Source organism: Ricinus communis, chromosome 1, assembly GCF_019578655.1.
Source record: "Ricinus communis isolate WT05 ecotype wild-type chromosome 1, ASM1957865v1, whole genome shotgun sequence".
NCBI lineage: Eukaryota > Viridiplantae > Streptophyta > Magnoliopsida > Malpighiales > Euphorbiaceae > Ricinus > Ricinus communis.
In genome coordinates this window covers 34,109,259-34,121,458 of record NC_063256.1, presented here as the reverse complement: position 1 = coordinate 34,121,458, position 12,200 = coordinate 34,109,259, and the positions used below count along the sequence as shown (strand labels likewise).

The following is a 12,200-nucleotide window of genomic DNA, read 5'->3' as shown; positions in this document are numbered from 1 at the left end:
AATGTCAAAAATAAAAAAAAAAAAAGAAAGAAAAGAAAAGAAAAAGGTGACTGTCAATGATAATGGCATTACATTTATAAGTCAATCGAATCACTTCTCAATCTTGAATGGAGATTTCATAGTAATGGGTCCCAGCACATTGTTTTCCAATCCTTAAAATGTTGAAAACTTTATCTGCAAAAATCTGTTTTACATACAATGTCAGTATCACTGTAAAAACGATCATCTTCCATGTTCCCGCTCACTAAAAACAAAAGCTTTTATTCTTTTGGCCGGCTCAGAAATGTCAGAGATGAAACCGAAGATCATTTGTCAGTACTTGCCAATGCCAATTTTAAAACCTCCATTTGCCTCTATATATTGGTATCAGTCCAAAAAACAAAAAAAAAAAAGATGGGAAAAAAGGAAAGAACTTGACCCTTCTTTAATGCTTAGAAACTACTACTGGGTATTGACATGGGCAACTTTGAGAGTGTTATAACATGGGTTTTTATCTGTTTCTTTGTTTCTGGCGTTGGTTTGTTTTTCACAGTCAATGGTAGTTATGTGAAGTACAATACTGGTAGTGGAGTTGTACCTGGAAAAATCAATGTCCATTTGGTAGCACATTCACATGATGATGTTGGTTGGTTAAAAACTGTTGATCAGTACTATGTTGGATCAAATAACAGTATTCAGGTTCTAATTTCTAAGTATATATGATACTGAAGTTCTAGTTTTCTTGTGTTTTTTTAGTGTGTGTTAATTAATTAGTTCCTTCAATTTTGTTACTTGTTCTTGTGGCAGGGTGCTTGTGTTGAGAATGTGCTGGATTCAGTTGTGGTATCACTGCTTAGAGATCCAAATAGGAAGTTTATTTTTGTTGAAATGGTAAGCAGAAAAAAAGTTCTTCCGATATGTTTGCTTTTCCATTGTTTGATATTGGGTTTATGAGTTTGGTTTTACATATGTTAGCAGTTGGAATTTCTGAGACGATAATGATTCTGATGATGCATGTATGTAAACTCACTTTGCATAAAAGTTCAAACTTCAATCTGCAAGCTTCATTGAATAATCAGGCAACTAATGAATGATTAATTATTTGCAGAAAGCAATTTGATTTTACGTGATATGCACATTGCGCATAGTTAACACTTTCTGGTAATTCATACCTGGTCACCTATTTGATTATAATTAAAATGGAAAATCCTTAGCTTTTATACTTTTGGATTATGGCATATAATGAATTTGAATTTCCATTCAACTGAAAATAAAATTAAACACATATTTTTATCAATTTTAAGAATTTAAACAATCATTGTCGGATTGAATGATTAATAAAAATAAATAAAGCTTAGCTTTCCTGCCACAATCATGAGACTGATAACTGAAAATAATGATGGTATATGTATTCTTGAGAATTCACTAATCAGTAACATAATTAATGATCAGTTGACTCAGGCATAATTTAGAATGGATAATTTTTCTGCAACCACATATAAATTTGGATGTTAGGTGTGCATATAGCTGAAAGTGTTATCAAGATTGTCACACAGTATCATTGAGTGTCCTCAATGTTTTGCTGTACATTTTGGTTGTTTTGGGCGGTTTATTAGTTTTGCATCTGAGAGAGTGATGTGAATTGTCTTGTGTCACTTGTTATTCTTTTCTCTTTGTATTTGCTCAAAAAGTGTCATATACTGATATCTAATGAAGCTTAAATGCACCATAGGCTTTTTTCCAAAGATGGTGGCTAGAACAAAGTGAGGAAATACAAGACCAAGTGAGGAAACTCGTAGATGCTGGCCAATTGGAATTTGCGTATGAAACTTTTAATCATTTTCTAGTTTGATGTGCTGAAGACAGAAAAGAAAAAAAAGAGAGAGAAAGAGAAAGAGAAAATTCACTTATTGGATAGTCTGGTTGCTACTTATGACAAGCATTTAAATTCTCATTTGCAGAAATGGTGGGTGGTGTATGCACGATGAAGCAACATGTCATTACATAGATATGATTGACCAAACAACTCTCGGTCATCTTGCAATAAAGGAGCAGTTCAACAAGACTCCTCGTGCTGGTTGGCAAATAGATCCATTTGGACACTCTGCTGTGCAAGCTTATCTGCTGGGAGCTGAGGTACTTGAATTTATAAATTGTCTATCAGTTAACGTGATGATTGATGCATTTCTCATAATACAATTCTGGTCCAAGCATGCTTCACTAGCTCCATTAGGCAGTTATCAGTACCTTCCTAGCAACTTGCAACTGTTTTATTATCTTTGAGATATGTTGGTTTCTTCTGTCTGTTTTTCAGCTTAGGGGTTGATACATTCTGATTGGTTTTATTGCAGCTTGGTTTCGATTCTGTACATTTCGCAAGGATTGATTACCAGGACAGAGCAAAGCGCAAAGTAGATAAGTCTCTAGAAGTTATATGGCGTGGGTCCAAAACTTTTGGTTCTTCCTCTCAGGTCTCAAACAATTACTGCTCCACTTTTATCAAATATTTTCTTTGATATGTTTATTCATGTTTACTTTCAAATTTTGTTTTCTGGTGCCCTTTTCAGATTTTTGCCAATACTTTTCCTGTACATTATAGTCCTCCACCAGGCTTCCATTTTGAAGTGTCCGAGGACTTTGTGCCTGTTCAGGTGATGTAATTGAGTTTTACTTTTCAAAATTACTATGGATTCTCTTAATTGAGCTTTCTCTTGATCTGCTGCAATTCATGTTGCAGGATAATCCTCTTCTGTTTGATTACAACGTTGAGCAGCGGGTTAATGATTTTGTAGATGCTGCTATGACCCAAGTAAAATCTAAACTCTCTGCTTCTGCGTGTCTCTAGTTATGGTTTATATTCTCATTATCTTATTCAAGTTATGGCTTCTAAACAGATATTTATTCAGAAATTTATTTTATTTCATATCAGCATAAATCAGTAATACTATTTACTATCATGATATCATTTTTCACAGGCAAATGTGACAAGGACAAACCATATTATGTGGACCATGGGTGATGATTTTCAGTACCAATATGCTGAGTCTTGGTTCAAGCAAATGGACAAATTGATTCATTATGTTAATAAGGTAGACATTTATATAACATAAGAAACAGAATCTTTCGATTCTTAGTATTCTGAGTGTAAACATCACATGCTCCTTCTCTGGCCATATCTGCCGCACCAGCGCCTCCCTTAATCCATGGTTTTTTCTGTTATCTGATGTGTAGTGCATGATCGTTTAAGATTCTTAAAAACTTCTCTTAATATAAACTTTAGAAAGTAGCTCCTAAATGTGTAAAGAGTCAAAGCATTTTGTCAGAAGAAAAAATTAATGAAAGGAGATACAACTGTAAGGTTATGGTATCATTAGCAGTATGTACTATAGGGGCCAAGTAAATCTTTTTCCTTTAAATTTTTGTTGTCTATATTTGATTCAAAATGTTTCATCTTTGTCTCCCATAGTTGATATGATAGCTATCAGAGTAGATATTTTTGGGAACTGAAACATACAGAACTTGCACCATTATATTGTTTGCATGACTTAATGTCTGTTTTAATTATTAGCATTATGAGTTCGGAAATGTGCCAATCATTGTAACATTTAATTCTTCCAATTGTCCACTAGAATATGACACATCTTTTGGGTGAGAAGTTTGATCTCGTCTAGAATCTTTATAGAGGCAAATACAGCCTTCCCAAGTTTTATTGGTTCTTTCTTCTTTAATTTCTTTGTGTTCGCTATGAATAATTGTTCTCCCTTTATAAATTCATATCTTTCGCAGTTGCATAAGATCCCATATGTAAATATTTTTTCCTAATGAGATTTAAATATTTAATCTATTTGAACTTCATGTAGATAAGTTTTTTTTTTTTTTCATTTTATTTACTTTTTTACTCTATCACTTCTTCAACATACTTGGTCTAAATGAGCAACTTCTATGCAACATTCAGGACGGTCGTGTGAATGCCTTGTATTCTACACCTTCTATCTACACTGATATGAAAAATGCAGCAAGTGAATCATGGCCACTGAAAATCGATGATTATTTTCCGTAAGAGTTGCTTGTATATTTTCTTCCATTTCTTGTCCTCTTGATAAAAAAGGTTTTTCGACTGAGTCTTTCTGTATATATTACTTGTTGCTTGTTTACTGGCAGGTATGCAGATAGGGAAGATGCCTATTGGACTGGGTTTTTTACTAGTCGTCCAGGCTTGAAGCGATATGTTCGGCATCTGAGCGGATATTATTTGGTATAACATCAAAATCACATTTCCTTATTGCTTATATTAACTTTGAAACACATAGGAAAGATCCTACCTTTTGGATGCAATCTGCCCCAAATAATCCTGGTTTTGTATGTTTTTGTTGAGAAAATATGTTTGCATTTGATCAATGTAGCAATCCTGTGGATCCTCCCTCTTAGATGTAACTCACCCTGAAATATGGTAGTTCTGTTATTGGTTGAGAGCTTATGTTGGCCTTTATATTCTGCATGAGCTAGCTGAAAAAAGAAAAGTTCCATGGGGCAAGAGAAAACTTCTTATAATGAACTCTGCCTGAGATTTCTGATATATATATATATATATATATATATATATATTTCAAATCACTGATAAGTTATGTTCTTGTTCAAAACAGGCTACACGACAACTTGAGTTTTTGGTTGGGAAAAAGTCTGCTGGTCCAAGCACTTATCGTCTAGCAGATGCTTTAGGAATAGCACAGCACCACGATGCAGTAACTGGAACTGCCAAACAACATACTACAGATGACTATGCAAAACGGCTATCTATTGGGGCATCTGAGGTAGGCAGGGCAATTTCCTCTCAAATTTCAGCTACTCACTTTTTCACTTCATCACCATAATGCTTTGTGAATTCTGAATTCTTTCATTATATTGCTTGAAATTAACTTGTTCTACAGGCTGAAGCTACTGCAAATTCTGCTCTCTCATGCTTAATTAGCAGTAAATCTGGAGATCAATGTACAGCATCTGCATCAGTTTTCAGTCAGGTATCTCTAATTTTTATTCTTTTATTCTTCTTTTCTTTTGTCCCTACAGTAGATGCGTTTTCCCTATTTATGTTGCAGATAATTAAGACCTATTTTTGAATGATCCTGTCATGGTTAGAGCAATGGTGAAATACTTTAAAATTTTGTTTTTTTCCTGCATCTTGTTGTGAGCCACATGCGTGATTTAGATAATCAAGTTAATGGTTCTCTCCTAATCAAGCTGATTTTTCCTTGTTCCTTACAATTTTGAGCAGTGCCAATTACTAAATATCAGTTACTGTCCGCCGACTGAGGAAACTGGAAGTGGAAAGAGTTTGGTACTGTTTTCATTTTATCTCTGGTTTTGGCTATATGATACACCACAGAGTTATATATTTATTGCGTGCAACTGATTAACTGTCAGGTGCTAGTAGTGTACAACCCTCTTGGATGGAACCGCACAGACATTATTAGAATACCAGTAAGTAAAAGTTTGTTTTGTTGTCAATACTGCCAAGACAAAATGACTTTTAAGTGTTTATAATGTTTACAACCATACACAATACCAGAATTTATAAAATCACGGACCTTATTTTGTAGTGTATCTCCCTCATAACTATAGCTGAAGTTAAGATGAATAAATCCTTATGGATTTGTGAATAACTTGGCTTGGGATGTTTACTTTTCTATAATAAAGTTTATGAGCGTGCTGATAAGATTTAGAAGAATTTCAGTTTTTGTTGTATGTAACTTCTGTCTCTTATTAATGCATTTAGCATTTCAACTTTAGTTTGTTCCTACAAATGGTTATATTTTTCTGCAACTTTTCTGCTAGGTGCTAAACATTGAAAAACTGGTGCCAGCCATTAATTATCTGAATCATTTTGTATTTCATGGTCTACATTCATGTTTAAATATGTTTAGCCTAAACCATTTCTGGAAAGCTAGTGTGCAATAACTTATGGTTTTTGGTGACAGTTGTTCTTGTTACTTTGCTCATTATAACTTTTTCTATCTGATGTGAGCCTATTAGGAAGATGTTGGTTTCTATAGTTGAAATGTTTCAGTCATTGTTTTGGTTTCTATAGTTCAAATGCTTCTCTGGATTGTAAGTTCTGATGATATCTAGTGTCTTCGCTTTTCCAGTTTTTTTTTTTAAGTATTTTTTTTGTTTTCAACTTCTTATGTGATTTTATTTTTCATGGGGTTTAAGATTTATATGCGTACTATAACCTATAAATGGCAATGCATACCCAGGTTAATGATGCCAATCTTGCAGTCTCTGATTCCTCTGGCAAAACCGTTGAGTCACAGTATGTGATCATGGATAATGTTACAAGCAACTTAAGAAACTTCTATTTGAAGGCCTATATAGGATCATCACCCAAACAAGTTCCTAAGTACTGGCTTGTCTTTCCAGTGTGTGTGCCACCACTTGGATGGAGTACTTACTTCGTATCTGATGCACCTGCAATAGGTAAAAGATCTTATTATATTTTTTCTAGATCTTATTATATTTTTTCTTTCTTGGTCAATTTTTATTTTTTTTATTAATATTTTCTTTCAATTTTCTTTATGTGGAACTGAAATGATGCAGGGAAAAGGAGAAATGGACTCTCGGTTACAGAAAGTCCACAGAATGACACCATTGAGATTGGACCTGGAAATTTGAAAATGTCTTTTTCTTCTACCACTGGCCAACTCAAACGAATGTATAATTCCAAAACAGGGGTAAGTTGCTTCACATTTCCTTTTCCATTGCAGGTTTAGAATGTTGAATATCTTCATCAGCTGCTTTTCTTGTTTTACATTAGGGAAATATAGGATGCACTCCTTGTAAGGACTAAGAATCAGGGGCATTAGCATTGTTGTTGACAATTTCACATCGTTTTGTGTTGGTTCATTGTCCATGATATAAATATCTTAAGGAAAAAGAAAAGAAACAGAATGAAGATCTCATATTGCTCGTTTGTTGACTATGGAGATGCTTTGACTATGAAAGTATAGATCATGTATAATTCGTTCGTCACTTTTGACTAGGTTGATGTACCAATTCAGCAAAGCTATCTTTGGTATGGCTCGAGCTCGGATTACTCGGTATGTAATTTCTGTGTCTTGGTTAGGATTTCATGTGTTTTAATTTCATGAATCTGATATGCCTGTGAGCTTTACAGCAATCTTCTGGTGCATACATTTTCCGGCCTAATGGGTCCCCTCCCACTATTGTTGCAAGAACAGTGAGTTCATTTTCCATTTTCCTCTTTCCTATGTGCTTACAGCATTGTCAAACTGTTCTGATATATAATGTAAAGAAAATAAGATAAACAATGACTTGAAATTAAAAAAAGAAGACAGAAAAAAGAGAAGCAACCTGAAGGAAGAAAAACCTTATTGAAATGCAAGAGTAAATAGAGGAAGAAGACGAATTGTTTCTTGTGTGTTGTATTGAGCAATTTACATGTATATATACAAGATGGATTGACCAAAATAGGAAGGTCAACTACTAATCAAATCCCTATATCAAATCCCCATAATTAAGCTATTTTATACTAATATGATTCTCTATAATCTATACTGATATGTACAGGCTGTAAAAATTTATATAATCTCAATTTAAGTCATCTTAACATCTATATGTATTCACTAAGAAACGTATGTTACATCCTTCTTTTTGCATGTGTGCATTATGTCTCTCATATCATGACCTATCTAAAGCTAACTATTTCTAGTAGTACAATTTGAGCTGTTGTTTATGGTTCCCTGAATTGCTATTTAAAAAATTGTCTTGTATGATCTCCAGGTGCCCTTAAAGGTCAACCGTGGACCTGTAGTTGATGAAGTCCACCAACAATTTAATTCATGGATTTACCAGGTCATCAATTTATGCAGACCCTTGTTCAATATACATGGATCAATGCTATTGTCTCTATTTGTATGATAAGTCTGGATTTCTTATATTGATTGGTGATATAAGTTTTGCTGCATGCATTAACAATTGTAAACATCTATTGACGTCTCTTCGATCTAGAATTGTAAATATCCTTTTGACAATAAATTTACTTGATGGACTTTATGCCTAATGGTTATTGCTCAAGAGTGAGTATTGACTGAAAAAATACATACAATGGGGACTTCTACCATTAGTTCCCTTGTATTTTTATTTAAATATTTGTTTTTGGGTCATGGAGGAAACTTCTAAATATGGAAGTTTAAGAGATCGAGTCCTTGGCCTCTCGACTATTTCTGGCAACATTCAACCATTTCTGGCTAACTTTAGTTTGTCTTGTTTTGTAGGTCACAAGACTTTACAAAGACAAAGAGCATGCTGAAATTGAGTACACCGTGAGTGGAATTATCTGGATTTTATATCATTTATTTATTCCTAAAAGAGAGGTTCTCTTTCAAATAAGTTAATTCTGCTAATGACTAAGATCACCATATTCTCTAATGTTCTTGCTCCTGTAAACTAAAATAGTTGATTCACTATATTCAAAACAATTAACGTCTAACAATTCTTCTTACTGAAGATTGGTCCAATTCCCTTAGACGATGGTCTTGGGAAAGAGGTTATAACACGAATGACAGCGAATATGGCCACAGACAAGGTGTTCTATACTGATTCTAATGGAAGGGACTTTCTAAAGCGGGTAACTCTGTGACTGATTTCTTTCTGTTGAATAAAAAGATTATAGGACATTTATCTGTTGAAATCTTCTTGCTGTTTTATTAGAAGGGTTTACAAGCAATAAATTACTAGGTGCCAAGAACATGATGCAATAATTGTTAACTACAGAATGGATCCTTGTTATCGGCTGATCATGTGTAGGAATCAACTGGGAAGTTGAAAATGCCCTTTATTTATTGCTGCCTTAAGTTTTGAGAAACTGAAAATTAGAATTATATTTGGGAAATTACTAAATATTTGTTCAACACGTATTGTGGAAGACACTATCTACAACTTATTCCCTTTTCTGTGATTTCCTATATCAGATGGATTAACATCCACATGCTCAGTAATACTAAATTGAAAAAATTTCGCTTTTTCTACTAAATTGAAAAAATTTCGCGTTTTCCTTGCAGATTCGAGACTATAGAGCTGATTGGAATCTTTCAGTTAATCAACCTGAAGCAGGAAACTATTATCCAGTAATTTTCTTAGTCCAAAATATTCAATATTAAGTGTATATATGCATATGCATGTTTAATAACTTGCAATATCTGATTCTGTTTTCGGCAATGTACGGGTTCTATATAGCTGGAGAAACACCTGTCAAAATAGTTTTACTGCTGGCCTGCATTTTTCCTGTCTTTCAATGCCCAAGTTTACTTATGTTACCCAACATTTAGAAGTTTGGTGGCTACTTTCTTTGATTTTTGTTATGTTATTTGGTTATCTGAAACACAAAAGATATTTAGGGCTTTTTGTTGCACCCTAGAGCTCATGAGATACTAGATGATGCAGAAACGAAAGTTTCTATTGAATTCATTTAGATTATGTTTTCTTTAGATAACTTATTTTCCTATTTGTGCAATGATAAGAAGATATTTTTTCTATTTAAATCCTATTAGGTTTTCCTTTGGGATTTTATGTATAATTCTTAGTGGTTTCAAATGGCACTTTAAGATCCAGCTTTTTGACAATTATGGTAGCTTCTAACAGTTGTTTGATATATGTAATCATGTTAGGAATTGTCTTTTTGAATTACTTGATGCCAAATTCTGGATATAAGTATATGCTCATACACATGTACGATTTTTTTGTATATATGTATATAGATATTATAACTGTGTTTTTATGAAAAAGCTCAATATTACCTTTTGTTAAGACCAAATAGTATATAGGCTGAAAAGTGATTGTCTACCAACTGTAATATAGTTTGTCAAGGTTCCTCAAATTGGCGAAAAGTTTCTTGTATTGTTTAATCATTTTAAAAGAAGTTCAATGGCTAAAATAGCCCCTCTTTTATTGACATTAATCTTTTCTTTATTTTCCAGCTTAACCTTGGAATGTTCATAACGGATCAGAAATCTGAATTGTCGGTCTTGGTTGATCGTGCCACTGGAGGATCCAGCATTCGAGATGGTCAAGTAGAACTGATGCTTCATAGGTTGAAATAGTTATATATTTTTCTCTTCAATATCAATGAATTACATGTACATTTTAGGTACAGCAGTGTTAATGGATTGTTGTTTGTTTTACTACTGCAGGCGAATACTCTATGATGATGGCAGAGGAGTTGGTGAACCACTTGTTGAAAGTGTTTGCGTTAAAGATACATGTGAAGGACTCACAGTATGTTATCCTGTAACAGTTAAACTTTTAGAAATCCTTAATGAATATTTCTCATAGGCATGGCTTCTCAGTTCTTATCCTAAATCTTGATTGAATATATTTTGTGATAGTTTACACTATTGAAATTGAGATAACCATGAAAGATTGGAAAGTGTACCTGAGTTAAAAATGCATCTTTTGAATTTTCTACCCATAACTTGAAACAAAAGGCCATCTAAAAGTGCACAAGTGATATCTATGCTTCACTTGATCTTTTTTCTAACACCTGAATATACTTCATTCAGGTTCGAGGAAACTATTATTTAAGCATCAACCAGCTAGGAGCTGGATCAGCCTGGCGCCGGACAGTTGGTCAAGAAGTTTATTCACCACTTCTTTTAGCTTTCACTCATGAGGTAGGGCTTTGTTTTACTTGCATTGAGCATGAATTTTCATAGATCTTAATTTGGTTAAACAATTAACTGTTCAGAAGGAGGAGAAGTGGAGGGCCTCATATTCGACCAAAGGAACTGCCATGGATCCAGCCTACAGCTTGCCCTTGAACGTTGCTATGATTACTCTTCAGGTGAGGGTGCCAACAATGTTGTAGAATAAATTTAGAGTTCAATTTCTCTCTATCTCTCTGATCACAGTCTTGCAGGAGCTCAATGATGGAAGTGTACTTCTTCGTCTTGCACATTTATATGAGGTAATTTACATCATACATCAGGCTATTTGTTTCCCCATTCTCTCTGCTACAATCAATGTCTTAGCCCACATCCTTGAACACCTTCTTAAGCCACAAAATCTGCAGCTGGATTTCCATATAACAATTCTTTGAATATAATAATATCACAAACTTCCCAGCAATCTTGCATGGACCCTTTTGTTCCAACAGTCAAGGTGACCAAATCCATTGTCTCAAATTATACCTATGCTTTCTTTATTCAAGATTAGCAAATAGGAGGTTGGGGGAAGGAACCGGTGTTTACATCCGGACACTAGCTGTTAAGAATTTAGATACCAAAAGGTGAATACTATCTGCCAATGATGGATGTTAAAAACTTTAAAGATTGTACTATCATGATAATCGTGTTCACCAAATAATTTCATATTCATGACGTGTACTTATGTATGCTTACTGATACAATGCTGCTAATATGGTCAGGAGGGAGAAGATGCCAAGTATTCAGCACTGGCTAAAGTTGAACTCAAGAAGATGTTTTCTGAAAAAACAGTAAGAATATGCATTTAGTTTCTGTTGCTCCATGCTCATCCCATCAGAGATACACATGAAAAAAATCTAGATTAGACCATTCTATGATAGCCTTTAAATCCTGAAGTATTGATTAATGCAAAAGAGAATAAAATTCGGTAATTCAGACATGAGTTCCTAAACTAGATCTCACAAGGATCATACAAGACAATGGCATATGTAAGTGCGAAATTTGGCTCTTTACAAGCTAGAGACATAGAAATATATTCAGTAGAATTCAAATAGCTTGCAGTTTGGCTGCTTTTTCTTTCTTTTCTTTTTTTTGCTGTCATTGTATTATCATATTGATCTGGTGGCAATTTCATAATGATAATGGTAACTGAATTTGCATTCCACTCCATGCTTCTTTTTTCTTACCTCTTGTGCCAAAATACAAGTAACATTCAGAGGATTGATGTTTAAACTTTCAGATAAAGGAGCTGAAAGAAATGAGTTTATCAGCGAACCAATACAAGTCAGGGATGAAGAAGATGACATGGAAAGTTGAGGGTGATAATAGAGATCAAATCTCACCTCTTAGAGGTGGCCCTGTTGATAGTTTAAGCCTGGTTGTTGAGCTTGGTCCAATGGAAATTCGCACTTTCTTGCTAAAGTTTTGAAATCTTTGTATTCAATCTCTTTTCAATATTTATTACAACTGAAATAAGATAATAAATAAATCTCTTTCTTTATAAAA

At 33.9% G+C, this 12,200-nt stretch overlaps 1 protein-coding gene across 1 annotated transcript; it reads left to right on the top strand.

Moving 5' to 3' along the window:
- Positions 1-214: 214 nt before the first annotated feature.
- Positions 215-12,200, top strand: LOC8267744 (alpha-mannosidase). The gene is made up of 29 exons (XM_048378996.1): positions 215-678; positions 787-870; positions 1,712-1,800; positions 1,941-2,115; positions 2,331-2,450; positions 2,547-2,630; positions 2,717-2,788; positions 2,955-3,068; positions 3,935-4,035; positions 4,141-4,234; positions 4,623-4,790; positions 4,908-4,997; positions 5,252-5,314; positions 5,401-5,457; positions 6,234-6,453; positions 6,574-6,707; positions 7,017-7,073; positions 7,151-7,213; positions 7,777-7,848; positions 8,271-8,318; positions 8,504-8,623; positions 9,057-9,122; positions 9,972-10,084; positions 10,185-10,269; positions 10,554-10,664; positions 10,739-10,834; positions 10,910-10,957; positions 11,417-11,485; positions 11,935-12,200. Exons 1-29 carry the CDS (start codon positions 457-459, stop codon positions 12,121-12,123), a joined length of 3,024 nt encoding a protein of 1,007 aa, XP_048234953.1. The 5' UTR covers positions 215-456; the 3' UTR covers positions 12,124-12,200.

What these genes read in the sequence shown, in the direction of transcription:
- LOC8267744 (XM_048378996.1), top strand. Translation starts at nt 457, where the DNA reads ATGGGCAACTTTGAGAGTGTTATAACATGGGTTTTTATCTGTTTCTTT. An exon ending in GATCAAATAACAGTATTCAG is followed by an intron (nt 679 to 786) that starts GTTCTAATTTCT and finishes TTCTTGTGGCAG; the next exon opens with GGTGCTTGTGTTGAGAATGT. An exon ending in AAGCAGGAAACTATTATCCA is followed by an intron (nt 9,123 to 9,971) that starts GTAATTTTCTTA and finishes TTTATTTTCCAG; the next exon opens with CTTAACCTTGGAATGTTCAT.